Source organism: Chiloscyllium plagiosum, chromosome 29 (assembly GCF_004010195.1).
Source record: "Chiloscyllium plagiosum isolate BGI_BamShark_2017 chromosome 29, ASM401019v2, whole genome shotgun sequence".
In the NCBI taxonomy this organism is placed as follows: domain Eukaryota; kingdom Metazoa; phylum Chordata; class Chondrichthyes; order Orectolobiformes; family Hemiscylliidae; genus Chiloscyllium; species Chiloscyllium plagiosum.
Genome location: NC_057738.1, coordinates 10274030 through 10296870, shown reverse-complemented (window position 1 = coordinate 10296870; position 22841 = coordinate 10274030). Strand labels below are relative to the sequence as shown.

The window sequence follows — 22841 nt, the reverse complement described above, 5'->3', positions numbered from 1 at the left end:
AAAATTGCCAAGCGGTAGAAAACAAAGAATACTGTTAATAGGTATTTTTCAGACTGGAAGAAGGTTTGCACTAGATTTCCACAGGGGTCGATATTTTCACATAGTTGTTAGGATCTGGACTGTCCTACCTGGAAGTGCAGTGGAGGCAGGCTTAATTGAGGTACTCAAGAGGGCCTTGGATAACTTATAAAGTGGAAACTATAGCAGGGGAAGGACAGGGGATTGATACTGATAAAATGATCAGAAAGCCATTGCAGACACAGTGGGCTGAATAGCCTCCTGCACAAAACAATTCTGTGATTCTGCAAATACACCACATAAAACCACAACTTTGCTCCAATTATCAAGGCATTGGCCATGACAAAGCTCAGATGCCAGTCCTCCACCTCTATCTTGGCCACGATTGACACCACAGGCCCCCATGGCCATACCAGGGGAACAAAGCAGAAAAGTTGCTAAATTCCATCTGGAGTAGGGCAGGTGTCAACAAGCTTCTATCGTCAGATTAGCCGCTGTCCTAAATTTCCCATCAGCTACAATTCACCATGAGCCACAATCTGAGCTCAGCATCACTGAGACCAGCTGGCCAGGTAGTGGGGAAGGAAGGCCAATGCCATACAATGCCAAGGGACACCGCCCAAGTGCACAGTGGCCTGTGGAAAGCCAGGTTTTGGCAGCCAGCAAGTAGGGAGCTGTGGTCTCTCTTAAAAGATCATTTGGCCACAATGCAGACAGGAACAAGAAATGGCCCAAGCAGGTGGTCAAAGGCCTGATCAGCAAAGGCCTCTTGATGTAGACCGCAGGCACATCTTGATGGGTCTACTACAGGAGATGCTGTAAGTTGAAACTAAGGTACTCTTTTAAACATTTGTTTAATTTAGCAATGTAAGAATTTAGCTGTTTAAAGTACCCTTTTTCTATTTACAGGATTTGAAAAAATTCTCTTGGGATGTTGGTGTCCCTAGTTGCCCTTGAGTAGTGGTGGTGAGCTGTCTTCTTGAACCACTGCAGTCCATGTGCTATAGGTAGACCCACAATGCCCTTTGGGTATTTCTGGATTTTGATCCAGTGATAGTGAAGGAACGGCAATGTATTTCTAAGTCAGGATGGTGAGTGGCTTGGAGGGGAACTTGCAGGTGGTGGAATTCACATATATCTGCTGCCCTAGTCCTTCTAGATGAAAGTGTTTGTAGGTTTGGAAAATGCTATCTAGGGATCTTTGGTAAATTTCTCGATACATCTTGGTGATAATAAAACTGCTGCTACTGAACATCAGTGGTGGAGAGAATGGATGCTTGTGGATGTAATTCCAATCAAGTGGGCTGCTTTGTCCTTGAAGATGTCAAGCTTGAGTGTTTTTAGAACTGCACTCATTCAGGCAAATGGGGAGTATTCCATCATACTCTTGACTTGTACCTTGTAAATGGCTTTGGGGACTCAGGAGGTCAGTTACTTGCTGCTGTATTCCTAGACTATGAACTATCAGGTAGCTGCTGTATTTATGTGCCAGTTAAGTTTCTAGTCAATGATAATCTCTAAGATGTTGATAGTGGAAGATTCAGTGATGGTTACATCATTGAATGTGAAGCGGTGGTGATTAGATTGTCTCTTATTGATAATGGTCATTGACTGGCAATGTTTAAAAAAAATTGTTGTCTGCTAAAGGACCCCCTGATAGAACTTCACTCCGATAGGAATCTATACGTATCTTAAAATCATGGTGGTTGTAATTTTCTGGATTTAAACTACAAGACGTTCTGTAAATGCAATATGCCTTTCATATTCCTTTAATGGATATCTTCCAGGTATCTTGTTCTACTGTTATTACATGATAGTACCACACTTGCTCCAGTACAGCTCATTGAAGTCTACTGACTTTCAGTAAAGGTATTGCAGATAATCACTGAGGATGATCTTAGGCAGCTCTCCACCTTGATCTTTCAGTTCCAGGCTGCTGACTTTGGCATGAGCAGCAGCCTTCTCAGTTAAGACAGGCAGCAGAAAGGGCACTGGCAGAATGGCAACTGTAGCAATGGGAAAATTAAAGTGGATAATGTATTCCATGAAGCCAATGCCACAAAGAAAGACAGTGCCTCACTAATGCTAGTAATCTGTCGAAATACAAATTGATGAAGAGCTGTCAGATCCTACAAGCCCTTCAGCACTGCGATTTACAGCCATAATGGGAAACAGTTTAAACCTGTATGGCAGCAAACTAGGATTTCACTTTGTCTGATATGCCACTCCCAAAACCTAGTCACAAAGGGCCAGATATTCCTATTTCAACAAGGAGACTGAAATGGATCAGGCAGGCTTTTGAATTGCCCAGGGGAGCAGATTCCTGGATTTTCATCCCCTTTTCCATCTCCAGTAATTTTCAGGGGTTTGGGATAAGTGAACATAAGCAGTTATAATTGTTATGCAGGCGTGAAATTCCCACCCTCGCCTTGGAAACTCGTCATGCGAAAGCTTTCTGTTTCTCTCAGGGACTTAGTATGGGAGATGTTGTACACGACAGTCACGTGCAATAAATTGTTACTTGGTGGCTCATGCGCTCAAGAGGTGCATCTAATTTAGAATACCTGAGGAATAAGCATTTGACGTGTACACACAGTGTGTGAGAGTGCAGTCGCTGATTCACTTTCAGAGGACAGTGCTAATTAATATCTTGCCACACTCCGGATCTTTGGCCACTTGGTGCAAAGCTGAGTAGTATTAAAAATAACACAACAACAGGTCATAGTCCAACAGGTTTGTTTGGAAGCACTAGCTTTTGGACCGTTGGCTTTTCATCAAATAGTTGTGCAGCAGGATCATGAGACACAGACTTTACAACAAAAGATTTGATGTCATGCAGTTGAAATGATATATTAAAGAAACCTAGATCGTTCATCTTTTAAAATGGGTTGCAGGTTTCAGTTTGAAGAGTGAGAGAGATGGAGAGATGGCATAGGGTCACGTGTAGTGTGACATGACCCCAAGGTCCCGGTTGAGGCCATCCTCATGGGTACCGAACCTGGCTATCAGCCTCTGCTCGGCCACATTGCGTTGTTGCCTATCCTGAAGTCCTGAAGAAGGGCTTATGCCCGAAATGTCGATTCTCCTGTTCCCTGGATGCTGCCTGACCTGCTGCGCTTTTCCAGCAACACATTTTCAGCTATCCTGAAGTCCGCCTTGGAGTCACCCGAAGATCCAAGGCCGAATGTCCCTGACCGCTGAGGTGTTCCCCAACTGGGAGGGAACACCCTGTCTGGTGATTGTTGTGTCATCATAGAGATTCGTAGAGGAGTGACCAAAGGAGGAGTAGATTTGGACCAGGAACACTACAGGCAACTACCGGCCAATCTGACCAAAGAATGCTCCCATGAACTAAACACATTGATCAAGACATTTGATCTAGTCCTTCAGAGTTCCCTACATGTTCTCATTCCAATTACTTCTCACATAGGTAACTTTTACTGCCTTCCAAAGATATACAAAGCCAACATACAGGGACGTCCCATCATATTGGCAACGAGACCCTGTGTGAGAACCTCTCTGGCAGTGTCGAAGGAATCTTGAAACCCATTGTACAGGGGACCCCCCAGCTTCTGTCGTGACACTACAGATTTCTTACAGAAACTCATACCCACAGACCAGTCGAACCGGGAACGTTCCTGGTTACAATGGACGTTTCAGCACTCTACACCAGCATCCCCCACGATGACGGCATTGCAGCAACAGCCTCAGTATTCAATACCAAAACTGTCAATCTCCGAGTACTGTCCTACAATTCATCCGTTTTATCCTCGACCACAACATTTTCACCTTTGATAACCAGTTTTTCATCCAGACACACGGAACAGCCATGGGGAACAAATTTGTACTCCAATATGGCAACACTTTCATGCACAGGTTCGAACAAGATTTATTTGCTGCACAGGACCACCAACCAAAACTATACATCAGATATATTGACAACATTTTCTTCCTCTGGCCCCATGGCAAGGAGTCACTGAAACAACTGCACAGTGATATCAACAAGTTTCATCCCACCATCAGACTTACCATGGACTATTCTTTAGTATTTGTCTCATTCTTGGACACATGCATCTCCACCAAGGATGGGCACCTCAGCACTTTACTGCAAACCCACAATAACCTCATGATGCTACACTTTTCTAATTTTCACCCTAAACATATTAAAAAAGCCATCCCCTACAGACAAACCCTATGCATACACTGGATCTGTACAGAGGAGGAGGACTATGACAGACAGCTGAAGGTGCTCAAGGATGCCCTTGTACAAACAGAGTATGATGCTCAACTCTTCGATCGCCAGTTCCGACATGCCACAGCGAAAAACCGTAAGGACCTCCTCAGGAGACAGACACAGGTTGCAACTGATAGGGTACTCTGCATTGTCCAGTACTTCCCAGAAGCCGAAAAATAATGCTACGTTCTTCGTAGCCTGCTACACATTATCAATGAGGATAAGACCTTTGCTACACCTCCACTTCTCACCTTAAACAACTGCCAAACCTTAAACAGTTCACTGTTTGCAGCAAACTGCCCAGCCTTCAGGACACCATCAACCACAACACCGTACAACCATGTCATGGCAACCAATGCAAGACGTGTCAGAGTGTCAACATGGATACCGCCATTACATGTGGGGACACTACCCACCATGTACAGGGCAGGTACTCATGTGACTCCAGCAACATTGTCTCTTTCAATTGTTGCAGGCAAGGATGCCTCGAGGCATGGTACGTTAGCGAGACCAAGCAGATGCTATAACACGGATGAATGGACACCACACACACAACAATCACCAGACAGGGATGTTCTCTCCCTGTCGGGGTATATTTCAGTAGTTGGAGACATTCGGCCTTGAATCTTCAGGTGACCATCCTCCAAGGCGGACTTTGGGACAGGCAACAACGCAAAGTGACTGAGCAGAGGCTGGTAGCTAAGTTTGGTACCCATGAGGATGGCCTCAACTGGGACCTTGGGTTCATATCACACTACAGGTGACCCACTACAGTATACACACTCTCACAAACACAGAAGAGCACACATACATGCACACTCTTACATACTCATACACAGACCTACTCTCATTAACATGCTCTCTCTCATAAACACACACACCTGCACACTCACCCTCTTACAGGCTTGTACTCCATGACACTCACATACACACTTTACCTAGCTTGCACACATGCACACACTCACATGCACTCACTCACTCTCTCGCCTACCCATGCACATACGTATAAGTCGATGGGGTGAATTTGTATTTGCAGAATTATATTTGCAGATATATTCTATTTTGCTCAATCTGCAGGCACTCAATACATGTAATATTTTATCAGTTCCAGTCTGATTTAAGATTGGGATACAGACTCTAACCTCACACCTTTAATGCATTGTCTGAGCTGATATGTCACCTTTTGTTATAAAACCTTAAGTTATATTGAGAATGTGACTTAAAGGAAGTTCTCGAATTTACATATTAATGAACTGAAACCTACATTCTTAAAGATGAAAGACTTAACCAGGTTTGTTCAATATATCACTGTAATCATTTGCTATAAATTTTGTGTCTTAAGATCTTATACTCCACAACCACCTGATGAAGGAATAGTGCTCCAAAAGCTGGTGCTTTCAAATATACCTGTTGCAGTATAACCTGGTTTTGTGTGATTTTTAACTCTGTCCACCCCAGTTCAAAACCAGCTCTTCCACATTAAAGCTGAGTCGGTTTGTGGCACCACCTCGCGGTTAGCTCCGCCTGGGCCTGGCCGAAGAGTCCAACAAGCGGGGTTTGGGAGCAGACAGCCATTTGCTCCAAAGGTCTGTTTCTCTGCTGCGGCCACGGGTGTCGTTGGACCAACCGCAGGAACCTGCTATAGTAGGGCCACCAGAGAATGGGGCGGTGCTGCAGTACATCATTTACCCTGAGAGATGGCTGATTTGTTAAGTTTTCTTTGCAAGGCCGGCTTTCTGTTACCAGAGATGTCAAAGAAGCGCTTAGTTCCGCTGATGGACAGCCTGGAAGATTATTGATAAAAGGGCCATGCCCACGCTGTGTTTTATATCTCCAGTCTCCACATGTATTCTGTTGTGGGTGTACGGTCAGACACAGCCTGTCACTCGCTCAACACCCCCTCCCCTGGTTGCTAAGGGCCCTTCCGCACTTCCTCCCATTCTTCACTCCGATTGGATGCCGTTTTCCCGCGTGCGCCACAACTGCCATTTTGAACCGAGGAGCTCGAGCGGTTTGAAATCGGCCGCCCGCCCGCCCGACTGAGGACTGTCGCCCGGCCTTACATTGGATCCAGGTAAGTTCCGCGCCAGTCGTTATTGCCCCCGCTCTCACCGACTCTCGGAGTTACTTGGATGGGAGCAGAAAAAGAAAACCCAGCAAGTCGCGCCGCCTCCTGGGCCGCCGGATCCAACTTGCGTGTCCGGGCCAGACTGACAGAAAATCTGCAGCTTCGTCCTTGTCCCGACTCTCAATCCTGGGGATGCTGAGCCAGGCACAGGGCAGCGAGTTCCGAAGGCCGAGGTGGAGAAATCCCATAAACATGGGGGAAGGTTGCCTGTAGTTCTGGGCCGGACTCAGTCCCCAATTAACTGCACCACAATCAGTCCGAATGGGGATTAATTTAAAAGGCCGCTGTGCATCAAGTTAAACCTGATCTCTTCATGCCGCCCCTCTGCCAGCTCCAGGCTGTAGTTTGCATTATTTTTCTCTTTTGTTTTGTGTTTCCCGCCATCAGATCTTCTAGAGGAATGAAACAGTTTTTTTCAATTCTAATAGGGTTACTAACCACGGGAGCGTGTTACATCAATGAATCTTCAGTTTTACTTGAAAGAGAGATCGGAAAATAAACTCACGAAGGGAAATGCATAACGTCTAATCACAGTACTGCACCAGCATTTTACGTATTCAAATAGGTTTCTTTAAAATAAAGCATTGTGGTCTAAATTTGTAACAACTTTTCAGAGAAATAAAATCTAGCGCCACTTCTATTGAGTTTGTAAACTAATGAAATTGTACCTCATTAAAACCTTGCTTGGTTCGTGTTAGTGCAGTTTTAAGAGGTTGCCCATTTAAGACAAATGAGAAATTTCTAATGAGGCTGGTGAATTTGTGGAATTCTGCTGCAGAGGGGTGTCCAGGCTGGGTCATTCAGTATATTCAAGGCTGAGATAGACGTTTTTTAAAATCAGTCAGGTAATGGAACGTTATAGTGAAACCACAGGAGATTGGAGTCAGTAATTGAATGACAGCAGACTCTGCCTGAATGGTCTCCTTCCGCTCTTGTCATGTGGTCTTATTTGTTTTGGGCAGTTGCTAAAATATCTCCAGTGGGTTTTTATCAGATCAGTGAATTAGAAGATTTTGATATTTTAAAGGCAGTGTTATGTAATCTGGAACATACTTAAAATAGCTACTGGGATCTTAGGGAAAAATTCAGTTCAGGGGAAGGAGCAGAGAAATGGGGCTTATTGGATTGCTCCTTCAAAGAGTAAGAACTACTGCATGAGGTGACTAGCTTCATATATCAACTTACTTTTCTGCGTTCTGTTCAGAAGCATTTCTTTAGAGATTATTTGCCACGCAATGGCAAAGTGCTATAGTTTGCTCATCTATGTAAAGTAAGGAGGCAGATCCTAAATCAGACAATGAGAATCAAACCCCATGTGAGCCAGCTGAGCTAACCACATCTTGTTTCATAATTTTCAAAAGATCTTGAACATCCCTGTATTAATCCTGGTGTTTTGTGAGATTCTATGCCACAGTATCATCAATGAAAAACTGCGCAATTTCAGTAAACAATCCTCTTTCACATTATTATCTGGAAATAGAGTAGATTGTGCAAAATTTTGTGTTCTAGTCAATCCAGTGATGAGAATTAAAGCTTGCATTCAAAACTACTGTGTACCTATTGTACTATTCCGTCTCCGCTATTTCCCCCCCCCCCCGTAGCTGAAACCTTTACCTGGTCTTTTTGACATGTTTACTGCAAAACTTTACTTGCTAATCTCTTCGCCTCCTTTCTCAATCTTCAGCTCGTTCAAAAATGAATTGGTATCATGTACTCTCATGCATGTGAATCAAATTTGGCTCTCTGTTCCTTGATGCATTGAATTTAATATCCTTGGCTTTGTTTCTAAATTCCTCCTTGTCCGCACCTTGCTCAATATCTTCTTTCTGTGTGCTTTTCTTTCTGGTTGGTATGCTAACTGGTTCTTTATGAATCCACACCTCCTTCTTTGCTTTGTTTTTGATGGCACCTGCAGCTGTTTTGAATTCGCTTCTGATGCGGTCTTCCAAAGTGACTCTTCCTACTCTCCAGTGTTTGATAACTGTCTTTGGGTCTATCTTTGTCACCGGTGCAGTACGTTTTTAGTAATTGGTTCTTAGTCATCAACGTGTTTGATTGCCAAGTCCCATTCACTCATCATTCTGTCACTGAATTGTCATTTGAATTGACTCAAGGAAAAACCTTGACTTAAAATTCTCATCCTTATTTTCAAATCCTTCTGTTCTTGCTACCTCCTATCTCTAACTGCTGTCAACCTTTCAATTCATGTATGACTGCATCGCTTCACTTATGTGTCTTAACATCCTTTATTTTAATAATTTTCTGTTGTGCTTTCAGTAGCTAGGCGCTAAAGGAGCACAACCTCCTTAAATGTCTCTCCGTTACTACTACTTAAGAGCTCTTTAAAACCTATCTGTTTAAGTTTTAAGTCCCCCATGTGGTGTAGTGCATAATTTTGTTAAAGCTCATGAGAGATGCTTTGAAATGCGTCACTATCAATTATATAAATGTAAACTTGTGGTTCTGCACAATTTTAGTATACTGCTACCAAGAATTTAAGGTGGAATGAGCTCTTACTTACCTTTTGAACCTGAAGTTCAGTTCATTACGTATTTCACATCGTTAACTGACTCGATTTCTGACTTTTTTTTATATAATCCTAACTATTATGTTGGCAAGCTTAGAAAGAGTCACCAAATGTATTGCTTGAAAATTGCAATTCTATTTTACCATCAATGACCAAGTTAGACCATAAGATATAGGAGCAGGATTAGGCCCATTTGATCATGGCTGATTATGCTTCTGAGCCCACTTTCCTATCTTCATCCTCTAACCCTCGATCCTTTTATAAATTAAGAACCTATATATCTCTTAAATACACTCATTCATTTGGAGACCAAATCATTATGTAGCGATGAATTCCACAGATTGGCCACACTCTGGCTGCAGGAATTCCACCTATCTCAGTTCTAAAGAATCGTCCCTTCCTACTAGAGAAAACATCTTCTCCATGTCCACTGTATCCAGACCTCTCAGTATTTTGTAATTTTCAATGAGATTTCCCTAAATTCTTCTAAATTCCATTGAGTATGGACCCAAGGTTCTCATCCCCAGAAACATGCTTGGAAACCTCCTCTGGATCCCCTCTGAGGCCAGCATGCCCTTCCTCCAATACAGGGTTCAAAACATTTAATATTCTAAATGCAGTCTGACCAGAACCTTGTACAACCTCAGCAGTACATATTGCTGTCACATTCTCGCCCTTTTTGAAATGAATGTCAGCATTGTATTTGCCTTCCTAACTGCCAACTGAACCTGCATGTTAACTTTAAGACAATCCTGAACTAGGACGCTGAAGTCATTTTGCACTTCCAGATTTCTGAAGTCCTCCGTCATTTAGAAAATGGTCTATGCCAGTTCTTCCTGTCAGAGTGCATAACCTCTCTCTTTCTCGCATTGTATTCCATCTGCCATTTCTTTACCAACTCTCCTAGCCTTTCCCAGGTCCTTCTACAGCCTCCCACCTTCCTCAGCCATGTCTGTCCCTTCAACAGTCTTTGTGTCATCTGCAAACTTATCAATAATGCCTGTGGTTCCTTTGTCCAGATTGTTATGTATGATGTGAATAGTTGTAGTCCCAACAGTGAGCCCTGTGGAACTCAATTAGTCACTGGTTGCCATCCTGAAAAAGACTCCATTATCCTTTCTCTGTTTTCTGCCAGTCAGCCAGTCCTCTATCCATGCCAGTACCTTACCCCAACACCATGAGCTCTGATCTTATTTCGCAGCCTCCTGTGTGGTACCTTGTCAAAGGCCTTCTGCAAAGTTTCTTGGGATAGAAAGTGGGCTACACCGCCAGTGCTTCATCCGAGGCTCACTGAAGATTTTACCTAGTATGGTGACGAAAGAAAACCTTCCAGCTCAGTGAGCAAACCTACATCCAGTTTCTTGGGATGCATATTTATTTTTGAGACAGTTCAGTTTTTGTCTGTAACTGTTGCTTCACACCTTATTGCATCCCAAATAAAATTCTAATGTAAGAAATGTGTCTTACTGGTGACATTCCTCCTTTGTTAGTTTTACATATGTTCAAAGTAACACATTGCATTTCCTAATCCTTCAGTATAACTAACCAAGCTTCAGCACCTAAAGAAATGCATGTAGATTGAGATGGAAAGGGAAAACCAAAACGATTCTCATGAAAACTTTCAGATTGAGGCAATGCAAATGAAACCTGTAAACAGTGTAGTATTGCTTGTTTTCTGATTTTGTCGTTGTGGGTTTTCAATTTACAATTGCTGGGCAAGCGGCGAAACTGAAACTGTTCAAGAAATTATAATTTTGCACAGTAATTTTGAAGGTAATTCAACTCCATGCTGTGACAGCACCTTGTACGATGAAAGTGACACTATCTATTGCAACCACAAGTGATTTGTGGTGTTATTTGACATTTTTCTAATGCCATGTGTCCACCTTACATATGCCTAAATTAATTGTTCAAATACTTTTTTTACATTTTCAGGTGGCTTTCTGTCTGGTCAATAGCAACTAATTATCACTCACTGCTTGTTAGCTCATAAAATTTAAAGGGGTACTATTTACTGCAGAAGGGTAATGTGTTTATTTTTAAAAATCCAAGTAGCAATATTATATGAACATGGTGTCACTGGTAATGGAATGTTCGCACCAATCAAGAGAGCATGTGTCACAGTTTGACTTTCTTTCTCTGGCAGATTATTGACATTACTTGTCATTTACTCTGTCACTTCTGCGAGGCTGTGGATTGTTGCCAATCCATAATTGATGTTTGAACGTGATGCTGCGGTGCCCCCTTGAACTGCTACAGTCATTGGGGTGTAGGATTGCCAGCAGTGCTGATAGGAAGGGAATTCTAGGATTTTCGATGCAGATTGTGTATTTTCAAGTCAGTGGTTTATGACTTGGCAAGTAGTATTGTTTCCATTGTATCTGCTATCCTTGTCCCTTCTAAATGCTAGAGGTTGTGGATTTGGAAGATGCTGTCAAAGCTGACTTAGTTAGTTGCTGCAGTGAATTTTTTTTTTGTTTAGAAGCTGTGTCCTGCTGCTGTGCATTGGTAAAGGAAGTAAATGTTAAAGATTGTGGATGGGGCACCAATTTAGCAGGCTTCTGATAGTGTTAAACTTAAATGTGAGAACTACATCCTTCTGGACAACTGGAAAATATCCGCAATGCTGACTTGTGCCCTTGTAGACCATGGCCAGATATTGGGGAGACAGGACGTGAGTTGGTTGCTGCAGAATTCCCAGCTTCTGATGTGCTCTTGCAGCCATAGTTTTTACATGGATGGTCCAGTTCACTTTCTGGTTAGTCGTTTCCAGCATGTTGACAGGGGGGAATTTAGTTAAGGTAATGCCATGAATATCCTGGGCTGATGGTTAGATTCTCTTTTGTTTGAGATGGTCATTGCCTAGCACTTTTTTTTGTAGTGTGATTATTAGTTGCTATTTATCAGTCTAAGCCTGGATATTGTCCACGTTTTACTCCATGTGGAAATAGGTGCTTTTGGTATCTGACAAGATACCAGAGATAGTCAGTATTGTGCATTCATCGAAGAAAATCCCCATTTTTAATCTTAGGATGCAAAGAAGATCATTGAAGTAGCTGCATATGTTTGAACTTAGGACATGACAATGAAGAACTCCAACAGTGATGTCTTGTGACCAAGATAATTATTATTCAACAACCATGACCACCTTCCTTTGTGGATGTTATTGCTAGGCCATTTGCCACTTTTGAGTGGAAGTGAATGCTGATTGACTTGAAATCTGGAGATCCTAGTTCAAATATCACCATGGCAGATGTTGGAACTAAATTCAACAGAAAAATCTGAAGTTAACAGTCTGATCGTGAAATCGTTGTCAGAGAAACCTGTCTTGTTCACTAATGTCCTTAGCTGTGACTCCAGGCACTGTAGATGGCTTGTATCTGCTCTCTGAAATGGCCTAGCAAGCCATTCAGTCGTATCCAGTACTTGAAAAGGGAAAAAAAAACTGGGTGAATCACCTGCCATTGACGAAGACATTGGAATTGACAACAAAATATACAACCCTGTTGATCTCGCAAAGTGATCCTTGCTAAATTCTGGGGCTGGTGCCAAAATTGGGACAACACTCGTATAGACTAGTCCAGCACCAGCATGAGAGTCATACTCCGAACCATTTTACATGCAGTGTCCCAGACAATGCCACCTTCATCCTTGAGTATAGCCTATCATGTCAGCAGAACCACCTTGGCAGAGGTGGCAGCATAGTGGTAAATATTCAGATGGGAGCTGCTTCAGGAGTGCATATATAAGGAGTGTGGACCATCTGGGTCAGTGGTAGACAGGTAAATCCCTCTGGAGACTACATTCGGCACCCATATCATCCTCGGTGCTTCCTCTGTATGCTGTTCAACTTGGAGTAGTACTACTCCATGTTGAACAACATTAGGAACCACTAAGGATTATATGGGTGCCAGATGTAGTCTCTGGAGGGAATTCCTTGTCCTCCACTGAGTCCGGTTGTGTGGCAATGACTTGTCATCCTCACTAATCTGCCTTCTCACCCCCTCCTTCTCCCCCCCCCCCCCCCTCTTTGAGAATACTATCCATTTTGTATGGCACTGTGCTAAATGGGATCAACTTCAAAGAGTTCTACTATCTCGAGGCTGGGCAATTTTGAGGGGTGTGGGCCATCTTCAGTTGAATTGTACTCCCAATCTTATATCCCAGCATATCCCCCCACTCAACCATTACCATCAAGCCGGGGATAAACCCTGGTTCAATAGGCTGTGTGCAGGAGGGCATGCCAGGAGCAACACTAAGCCTGTCTAGAAATGAACTGGCAACCTGGTAAAACTATACAACATGGCTACATGTGTGGTGAATAGAATAAGCATCAAGTCCTGATCTAAGCTCTGCAACCTGCCACATTTAGTTGTGAATGATTTCCTGGTAGAGGAAACAGTTCCACAAATACATCATCCTCAATGGTGGGGGAGCTTAGTGTATTAGTATAAAAAAACTGAATTGTTCACAGCACTTTTCACTAGCAATGTCTTTGTAAAGCCTCCGAGATCTCCAGCATCTAGATGGCAGCCTTCAGCTAATTTGATTCACGCCACGTATATCCAGAAAAAAAGTTGGAGGTACTGGATGCTGCAAGCATAAAAGGCTCTCACAGCATTCTGATAATTAATCCTGAAGACCTGTTCTCCAGAATTGCCATACCTTTAGCCAAGCTGTTCTGGTACGGCAACAGTACTGGCATTTGTCCAACAATGCGCAAAATTTGCCAGGACGTCCTTTAAAATCCTGCCCAGCAACAGCCCAGCCAGTTACTACTACTTCATCAGTGAAGTGATGGAAGTGCGCCATTAACCATGTTATCAAGCAGCAATTGCTTAGCAGTAACCTGCTCACTGACGCTCAATTTGGATTCTGCTAGTGCCCCTCTGCTTCTCCAAACGTGGATAATGCAGCAGAGATGAGGGTGAGAGTTATTGCCCTTGACATCAAGGTTACGTTTGACCATCTTGTTGTAACTAGGAGCTCTGGCAAACTAGTCAGAATCGTTGGAATATTTTCCACCAGTTGGAGACATTCCTGGTGAGTGGACTCTGGTAGTGATTTTTGTCATAGAGAATTCACCAATTAACGATCGACAGTTAATGGCTGCACTTTGTGACTGGTTTAAAATATAAACATTGACCATCACTGGATTTTGGAGCGAGGTTATTTGATGATTTCAAACTTTGTTGTATGGTAAAGGTAATAAGTGCTACAAACTGAAGGTTGGCTGCTGTAATTTTAAGCATGGTGCATCCCTGAAACATTGTGACAATAATGGTGTAAGTTACTGAATACCTGATACATATTCTGTTTTTGATAGAGTTTCTAATGTCGACAGAAGCAGATTCAAAGATGGCTGCAGTTGAGAAAGGAGATAAGGCTGAAGGAACAAAGAGGAGAAATAAGCCTGACAAGTCTTCCACCATTGAAGAAGAAAAAGGTGAAAAATTGGAGAGTGAAGATGAGGATGAAGAGGAGGAGGAGGAAGAGAGGGGTAAAATACAAATTTGTGCAATGATTTTTAACATTTTGAAATCAAATTCCATTTATGGGAATAAAAACCAAGTACTGAAGAAACTCCAATCTGGTAACATTTGTGGAGAGAGACAGTTCATGCGTCAAGTCCAATCTGCTGCCTCTTCTGGATTCCAACTTGAACTGTGTAACTGCTTCTCTCTACAGGTGCTACTAGCCCTCCTGAGTTTCTCCAGCACTTCCAGTTTTTATTTCAGATCTGCAGTACTTTGCTTCTGTTACAGGAATACTTATTTTGATGTTGCAGTGGGATTACTGGAAAGAAGTCCCATCGTAGAAGGGAAAAGAGAAAAGAAAAAAGTGGAAAGACTGACTTTACAAGTGACACCATCTGCAAAAGAGACTTTTAGTATTCCCGAAGGTAAATATTTTAAAGCTTTGTAGCTATTGCCTGGATTTTTGTTCTGAGCTTTCAACATCATTGAATTTTGGTGATTTGAAGAACTTGCTCCACAAATGCTCAACAATGTGGTCTGTGGTAGAGAGATGCATGATGGATTGAAAGGCTTTAACTTCTTTGATAAATGCTCTTTAGTACAGCATATAGAAATACAAGTCCTAGAACTACAGTGAAGAAGGCTGCAGTATGCAGTTGGAGTTCCGCTTTTACCATTTGGGACACAAGAAAAATAAATTATCATAAGTCAGTGTTGCCAAGCAAAGCTCTTAATATCATGGACTTGAGTAGAAATCACTGACCATTTGCTACTTTCTCATTAAACTGTGGACATTGCACCATAGTTCTTTCCTTTGCTCTGAAGAGGTTCATTGCATGCGTGATTGCCACAACTACAATGCAAAGCATTGACCACCTGAAATATTGGCAACAAGCTGAGGTTTGATTTGTCACTTGGCACAATATCCATCTCGTTGGAATGATTTCATTTGGTACATGTTTGCTGATGGTAAGTCCTTGAGATGTAAGGTCATCCACATATGAAGTAGACACTTCCATGAAGGGACCTTGCATATTCACATCTTTTGGCAACCTGTTGCAGCCACTGATCAACATTATAATGTGTGTCAACCCATAGGTGGTGCTGCTACCTTTCTTGTTTTTTTTTAAACTATTTACTGATGCCCAGGAGCCAAATGGACTAGTCTTGTTCCTATTTATATGATCTACTTTTGACATCAATGAATTAAGCATCGGATGCTGCTCCTCTTTAAACCTTCTCTGTTAATTAATAATGCATATAAAACCCAGGTTCCTGTGCTCCTGCATCCACTTGAAAATTGTACTCTTTAATTTTATTGTCTCTTTATTCTTCCTACTGAAATTAATCATTTCACAGTTCTCTGTGTGAAATTCTTATTTGCCACATCTGTCAATTCCACTAATCCATCCTGTTGAAATTATGCCTTGTGCACCAAAGTCCAATTCATGTGTATATATCATGAAGAGCAAGGCAATGGTCTTAACACTGACCCCTGGGAAATCCAGTACAAGTCTTCCTGCAGTCTCCTATTGGGGCGGCACGGTGGCACAGTGGTTAGCACTGCTGCCTCACAGTGCCAGAGACCCAGGTTCAATTCCCGCCTCAGGAGACTGACTGTGTGGAGTTTGCACGTTCTCCCCGTGTCTGCGTGGGTTTCCTCCGGGTGCTCCGGTTTCCTCCCACAGTCCAAACACGTGCAGGTCAGGTGAATTGGCCATGCTAAATTGTCCATAGTGTTAGGTAAGGGGTAAATGTAGGGATATGGGTGGGTTGCGCTTCGGCGGGTCGGTGTGGACTTGTTGGCCGAAGGGCCTGTTTCCACACTGTAAAGTAATCTAATCTAATATTGAACACTTTAGTAGGTCATCCCTTACAGCAAGGTACTGAACGCACAAACTTGGAAGTTATTCTTGTGTTTAGATTTGCTTCTGAAATCGGTTTAGGTGTATTTTTTTTGCCAAATGGGGAAGAAAAGAATTTCCAATTTTTAAAAAATCTTGAGCATTTCATCAAATTTATATTCTAGTTTCTACAGAACATAGAACAATACAGCGCAGAACAGGCCCTTCAGCCCTCAATGTTGCGCCAACCTGTGAACTATTCTCGGCTTGTCCCCCTACACTATCCCATCATCATCCATGTGCTTATCCAAGGATTGTTAAAATCTCCCTCATGTGGCTGAGTTAACTACATTGGCAGGTTAGGGCATTGCATGCCCTTACCACTCTGCGTAAAGAACTTGCCTCTGACATCTGTTTTAAATCTATCGCCCCTTAATTTGTAGTTATGCCCCCTCGTACAAGCTATCGTTATCATCCGAGGAAAAAGACTTTCACAGTCTATCCTATCTAATCCTCTGATCATCTTGTATGTCTCTGTCAAATCCCCTCTTAGCTGCTGCCTTTCCAATGAGAACAGACCCAAATCTCTCAGCCTTTCCTCATAAGACCTTCCCTCCAGACCAGGCAACATCCTGGTAAATCTCCTCTGCACCTTTTTTCAATGCTTCCACCTCCTTCCTGAAATATGGTGACCAGAACGCTTCACAATATTCCAAGTGTGGCCGCACTAGTGTTTTGTATAATTGCAGCATGATATTGCAGCTCTGGAACTCAATCCCTCTACCAATGAAACATAACACACCGTATGCCTGATTAACAGCATTGTCAACCTGTGCGGCAACTTTCAGGGGTCTATGTACATGGACTCCAAGATCTCTCTGCACATCCACACTACCATGAATCTTTCCATTGACCCAGTACTGTGCCTTCTTATTCTTACCAAAGTGCATCACCTCACACTTAGCTGCATTGAACTCCATTTGCCATGTCTCAGCCCAATTCTGCAGTTTTTACAAGTTCCCCTGCAACATTCTTCCACACTGTCCACTACTCCACCGACTTTAGTGTCATCTGCAAATTTATAATCCGTCCACCTATGTCTGTGTCTAAGTCATTTATAAAAATGACAAATGGCAGTGGTCCCAAAACAGATCCTTGTGGCACAGCACTAGGAACCAGACTCCAGGCTGAATACTTTCCACAATAGGGTGTAGGTTTGCTCGCTGAGCTGTGGGTTTGATATCCAGATGTTTCATTACCTGGCTAGGTAACATCATCAGTGGCGATCTCCAAGTGAAGCGAAGCTGTTGTCTCCTGCTTTCTATTTATATCTTTCTCCTGGATGGGGTTCCTGGGGTTTGTGGTGATGTCATTTCCTGTTCATTTTCTGAGGGGTTGATAGATGATATCTAGATTTATGTATTTGTTTATGGTGTTGTGGTTGGAGTGCCAGGCCTCTGGGAATTCTCTGGCATGTCTTTGCTTAGCCTGTCCCAGGATAGATGTGTTGTCCCAGTCGAAATGGTGGGTTTTTTTTATCTGTGTGTAGGGCTACGAAGGAGAGAGGGTCATGTCTTTTTTGTGGCTAGCTGGTGTTCATGTATCCTGGTGGCTAACTTTCTTCCTGTTTGACCTACGTAGTGTTTATAGCACTCCTTGCATGGAAATTTGTAGATGACGTTGGTTTTGTCCATGGGTTGTACTGGGTCTTTTAAGTTTGTTAGTTTTTGTTTGAGAGTGTTGGTGGGTTTGTGTGCTACTAGGATTCCGCGGGGTCTTAGTAGTCTGGTTGTTATTTGAGACTTCTTTGATGTATGGTAAGGTGGTTAGGGTTTCTGGCTGTGTTTGGTCTGCTTGTCGTGGTTTGTTCTTGAGGAATCTGCGCACTTTTTTTTTGAGTATCAGTTCTTCTCAAATATGTTGTATAGGTGCCTCTCTGTTTTCCGAAGTTTGTCTGTGCTGTAGTGTTTGGTGGCTCGTTGGAATAATGTTCTGATACAGCTTTGTTTGTGTGTATTGGGATGGTTGCTGATGTAGTTAAGTATTTTGTCAGTGTTTATCGGTTTTCTGTATACGCAGGTTTGTAGTTCTCTGTTGTCCTTTCTTTCGACTGTGACATCCAGGAATGTGAGTTTGTTGTCTGTCTCTTCCTCCTTGGTGAACTTCATGTCTGTGAGGGTATTGTTGATGATGTTAAACATCTCTTCTATCTTGTTTCGTTTTGTGATGACAAAGGTGCCATCTATGTAGCGGACCCAGATTTTTGGTTTGGTTGGTAGGGCTGTTTGTTCTAGTCTTTGCATTACTGCTTCCGCTATGAATCCTGATAGCGGAGATCCCATGGGTGTGCCGTTGGTTTGTTTGTAGACTACGTTGTTGTAGCCCTCGTAGCCCTTCACACGGATGAAAAAAGCCACTATTTTGACTGGGACAACACATCTATTCCAGGACAGGCTAAGCAAATACATGCCAGAGAATTCCTAGGGGCCTGGCACCCCAACCACAATGCCATAAACAAACACATAGATTTAGATGCCATCTATCAACCTCTCAGAAAACGAACAGGAAATGACATCACCACAAACCCCAGGAACCTCATCCAGGAGAAAGATATAAATAGAAAGCAGGAGACAACAGCTTCACTTCACTTGGAGGTCGCCATTGATGATGTTACCTAGCCAGGTAATGAAACGTCTGGATATCAAACCTACAGCTCAGCAAGCAAACCTACACCCTAAACCTCAACCTGAGCTACAAACCTTCACAGACCTTGCAAACATTTTCCATAATATTCAGAACATCCTTCCAGCTGGATGTTTGTTTGTGTGTTTGTCTGCCTTGGACCAGTGTATGAATTTAAGGGCAAAGTCCAATTCGACATAATGGATTTTTCTTTTGTTTTATTCAGGTAGAGGCACAAAGCTGGGAGAAATTGAGCGGATACAGTATTTCATGGGCAAAACTAAGGCCGAAGATCTCAAATCACTTCACAAAATCTTATATAACAGGCCAGGTTCGGTAAGATCAAAATATTTAGTATTTGGGGTTCATCAATTTAAATACCTGCTGTTGGGCAAAAGCAAAATTTGCATTGCTTTTCAGAGGATCACATTTTTTTCGAACATGGGAGTAAAGTTAATTAGTGATTGATGATACTAAGCAAAAATATGCTATTTTTGTAAGAGGAATTTTGCTTTTCCTGAAGAGGCAAGCTGTTTTACAGAGATGCAAGTCATTGGACATAATTGTGCACATGTAGTAACAGTTAGACATTTGCAAAATTTGTTGTAATTCCTTATTGCTGTAAACCTTCTAAAAACAACATTTCCAGTCTTCCAACAACGACTTGAAGCAGAATTAAAACGTTTCATTCTGGAAAGCTACATAACTTTAGCCATGACTAAAGTGTGTGGAAATGAAAATAAATGGTGTCAAGAGTCTAGCCTTGTTTCAAATTTATGCTCCTAAAATATGAAAGTTTAATTGGATATTAGGTGGAAATTGCACGTTTACAGCTGATGGGGTGCATATTATTTGAGGAATATTCTTAACTGCTATAACTTCAACACCTGTCATTGATAAAAATGGCTTCCGAACTATTAATCGTATTCTGTGACATTGTTTATTTATAATTTTTTTTATAATCCAATCAGTTCACACCACAAATTTGGTTTGTTATAAATGTATTCAAAAAGTGGAATGGTACCAGAGACCATCTGGATCTCTTAGCTAAGAGTTGACTAACTTGCCTGAAATTCACATGCTGTTTCAGGAGGGATTATGAATCAAATATGCTGTTCTTCCCTCACAAACTCAAAGGAGCTGAGGCCCATGATTAACTCATCATAAACTGAGGACCAAGCCAGACATTGCTAGTCTGTCTCAGCAACTCATCAGTTGACTGGTTATCTTTTGTTTGATGTACTTAATTTATGGTTAGTATTTCCTGTAAGTGACTTTTAAGTCTTATTAGTTTGCTGCAATCTGTTTTGTTTATATTGAATTCTTTCAGCTTGCCACGTTGAAAAGAAACATTCGGCTGTTTGCTGGGTTCTCCTTTGAAACTGGCAGTGAGCAGCACAAGAAAAAAGAAGAGGTATTGAAAAAGTGAGTGACTGACTAAACATTTTACTCACCTCTTACACTCTCTACCAAGAGCTTAACTTTTTTGTGTGTTGCTTGTTAACTAAATTACTTTTCAAATAGTTTTCAACTAGCTGCCTATTTCGTAGTCTTTTATAATCAAGGTGTATGTAGGAAAATAATAGAGGAGACAAAATAATATTTACATCTTCAGAGATGAGAAGGGTTCTTAAATGGTCAGTAAAAGAATGATTAATGTTTGCTTACTATGTAACAAGATCACCTGGAGAACAAATTGGTCATGTGAAACCCTGGATGACCAAGAAATCTAAGAAATTACCAATTTTCTTCTCCCTATTTGACCAGAATTTGAGTCTTTTGATATTCTGCTGGGTTAAAAGGTGGATCCTGTTTGGAGTGAAATAGGCTTGAAGCATCAACTTAGCCATTGTCAAAAGAGATGAAGCAAAGTACAGCATCATGACATTATTGTGAAGACTGAGGAAAATCTTGTTTAATGGGGACTACATTCCATTGTCACTTTTATTTTGTGAATCTAGGGAAGTTTTTGTTTTAAGTAGCTAGTTGTCCCTTTCTTGAAATAGAGATTATCAAGTCTGATATTAAGTCATTCACTACCGATCGTCAATGGGTGTTTGTGTATACTTAATAAATTGGTAAAGTGCAGTGATCCTGGTAGTAGAGAGATGTTGCTGATTGACAGGAGTAGGTCTGGTCGGGATAGTCTTTGGTTCTCAGCTACTTAAGATCATAATAATAGATTTGATCCTAAACCTATCCAATTGCTAAAATAGTGACTGACAAAGGAAGCCATGTTACCTATATATCCAAAACCATGAGTCAGTACTTTTAAGTCCTGCTCAAACTATCGTACTCCAATCTGATCAGATTTTGTACCAAATGTCCAGTTTGGTCTCAGCAAGGGAGTGTTCAAGCTCAAGAGCACTGTTTAGAGGAGAACCACACATCTGATTGATTTTTTTTTTTTCTTACCTTGAAAGGAAGTGCCTGATTACTGACTACTTAAGATTTCAAAAAGTTGGGGAGTGGAGATAAAAACAGAAGTTTGGAAGACTTCAACCAGAGAATAAGAAAGGTGAGGGTGGGGGATTATTGCTATTAATAGGACTGATAATCTGGCACTCCTTCTAAAATAATGATGAAAAAGTGGGGTAGTGAAAGTCAAGCCCTAGTATCAATTACGAAGAAATTGAATGAGGTGAAAGTGAAATTTTAGTGTTCTGTTGTGGAATGATGAGCTCAATGACCAACTTCATCCATATTTGTCTTGTGAACTAGCACTGCACTTTAATGTCTTATGAAAAGTAGGGAGTGGAAAAGATTGTCTGCCTGCAATACCAGTTGAATGTTCATTCTAGAACAATGGCAAAACGCCTTTTCTATTTACAGGCCAAAAGCTAATGCACTAAACTGTACTGTTCAAATTTTTAAAATTCAATCTGGTATGGGTGTTGCTGGCTGGCCAGTATTTAATGTCTATCCCTAGTTGCTCTTGAGAAGGTGGTGATGAGCTGCCTACTTCAACCACTGCAGTCCATGTGCTGTATGTAGATGCACAATGCCCTGAGGGAAGTATTCCAGAATCTTAGCCCAGCGACTGTAAAGGAGCAGTAATATTTTCAGGTAGGTGAATGCCAGGGAGGGGAATTTACAGTGGTGATGTTCCCATGTATTTGCACGTGCCTTTCTAGATGGAAGTGGTTGTGGGTTTGGAAGGTGCTAACTAATGACTTTTTTTACTGTAATGCAGCTTGTAGTTAGTGTTCCATGCTGGTACTGAGTATCAGTGTCGGAGGGAGTGGATCAACTAGGTTGTTTTACCTTGATGGTGTCAAGCTGCTTGTGTTTTTGGAGCTGCAACCACCCAGGCAAGTGGGGCATTTTTCATTACACACCTAACTTGTGTCTTGTAGATGTTAAACAGGCTTCAGGGAGTCAGGAGGTGAGTTACTCCAGTATTCCTTGCCTCTGATCTGCTTATGTAGCTACAATATTTGTATGGTGAGTCTAGTTGAGTTTCTGGTCAATGGTTCGCCCCAGCATGATGTTAGTAGGGGATTCCATGGTCTTCACACCGTTGAATGTGAAAGGTGGTGATTTAAATGATCTCTTACTGGAGATGGTCACTGTCTGGCATTTGTGTGGCGCAAATGTCACTTACAACTTGTCAGGACGAGCCTGGACATTGTCCAGATCTTGTTCCATTTGAACGTGGACTGTCTCCGTCTCTGAGGAGTTGTGAATGTTGCTGAAAATTGTATAATTATTGGCAAACATCCCCACTTCTGACATTGATGGTTGGAATGTCATTAGTGAGGCAGCTGAAGATGGTTGGACCTCAGATGGTACCCTGAGGAACTCCAGAGTTGTCCTGGAACTGAGGTGAAAATGTGTTGCTGGAAAAGCGCAGCAGGTCAGGCAGCATCCAGGGAACAGGAGAATCGACGTTTCGGGCGTAAGCCCTTCAGGCTTATGCCCGAAACGTCGA

General features: G+C 42.1%; 1 protein-coding gene across 4 annotated transcripts in view; it reads left to right on the top strand.

Annotated features, from left to right (window-relative positions):
* The first annotated feature begins 6040 nt into the window (after positions 1 to 6040).
* The window catches only part of dek (DEK proto-oncogene), a 35372-nt gene continuing 18571 nt past the window's right edge, over positions 6041 to 22841 (top strand). Inside the window, exons 1-5 of one of the 4 annotated variants that reach the window (XM_043719150.1) lie at positions 6041 to 6326; positions 14252 to 14407; positions 14696 to 14809; positions 19137 to 19246; positions 20241 to 20335. In XM_043719150.1, coding sequence (XP_043575085.1) covers positions 14266 to 14407; positions 14696 to 14809; positions 19137 to 19246; positions 20241 to 20335 — 461 coding nt within the window. In that variant the 5' untranslated portion in view covers positions 6041 to 6326; positions 14252 to 14265. Of the gene's footprint in view, positions 6327 to 14233; positions 14408 to 14695; positions 14810 to 19136; positions 19247 to 20240; positions 20336 to 22841 lie in introns of all 4 variants that reach the window. The other 3 variants (XM_043719149.1, XM_043719152.1, XM_043719151.1) reach the window with 3 other exon arrangements.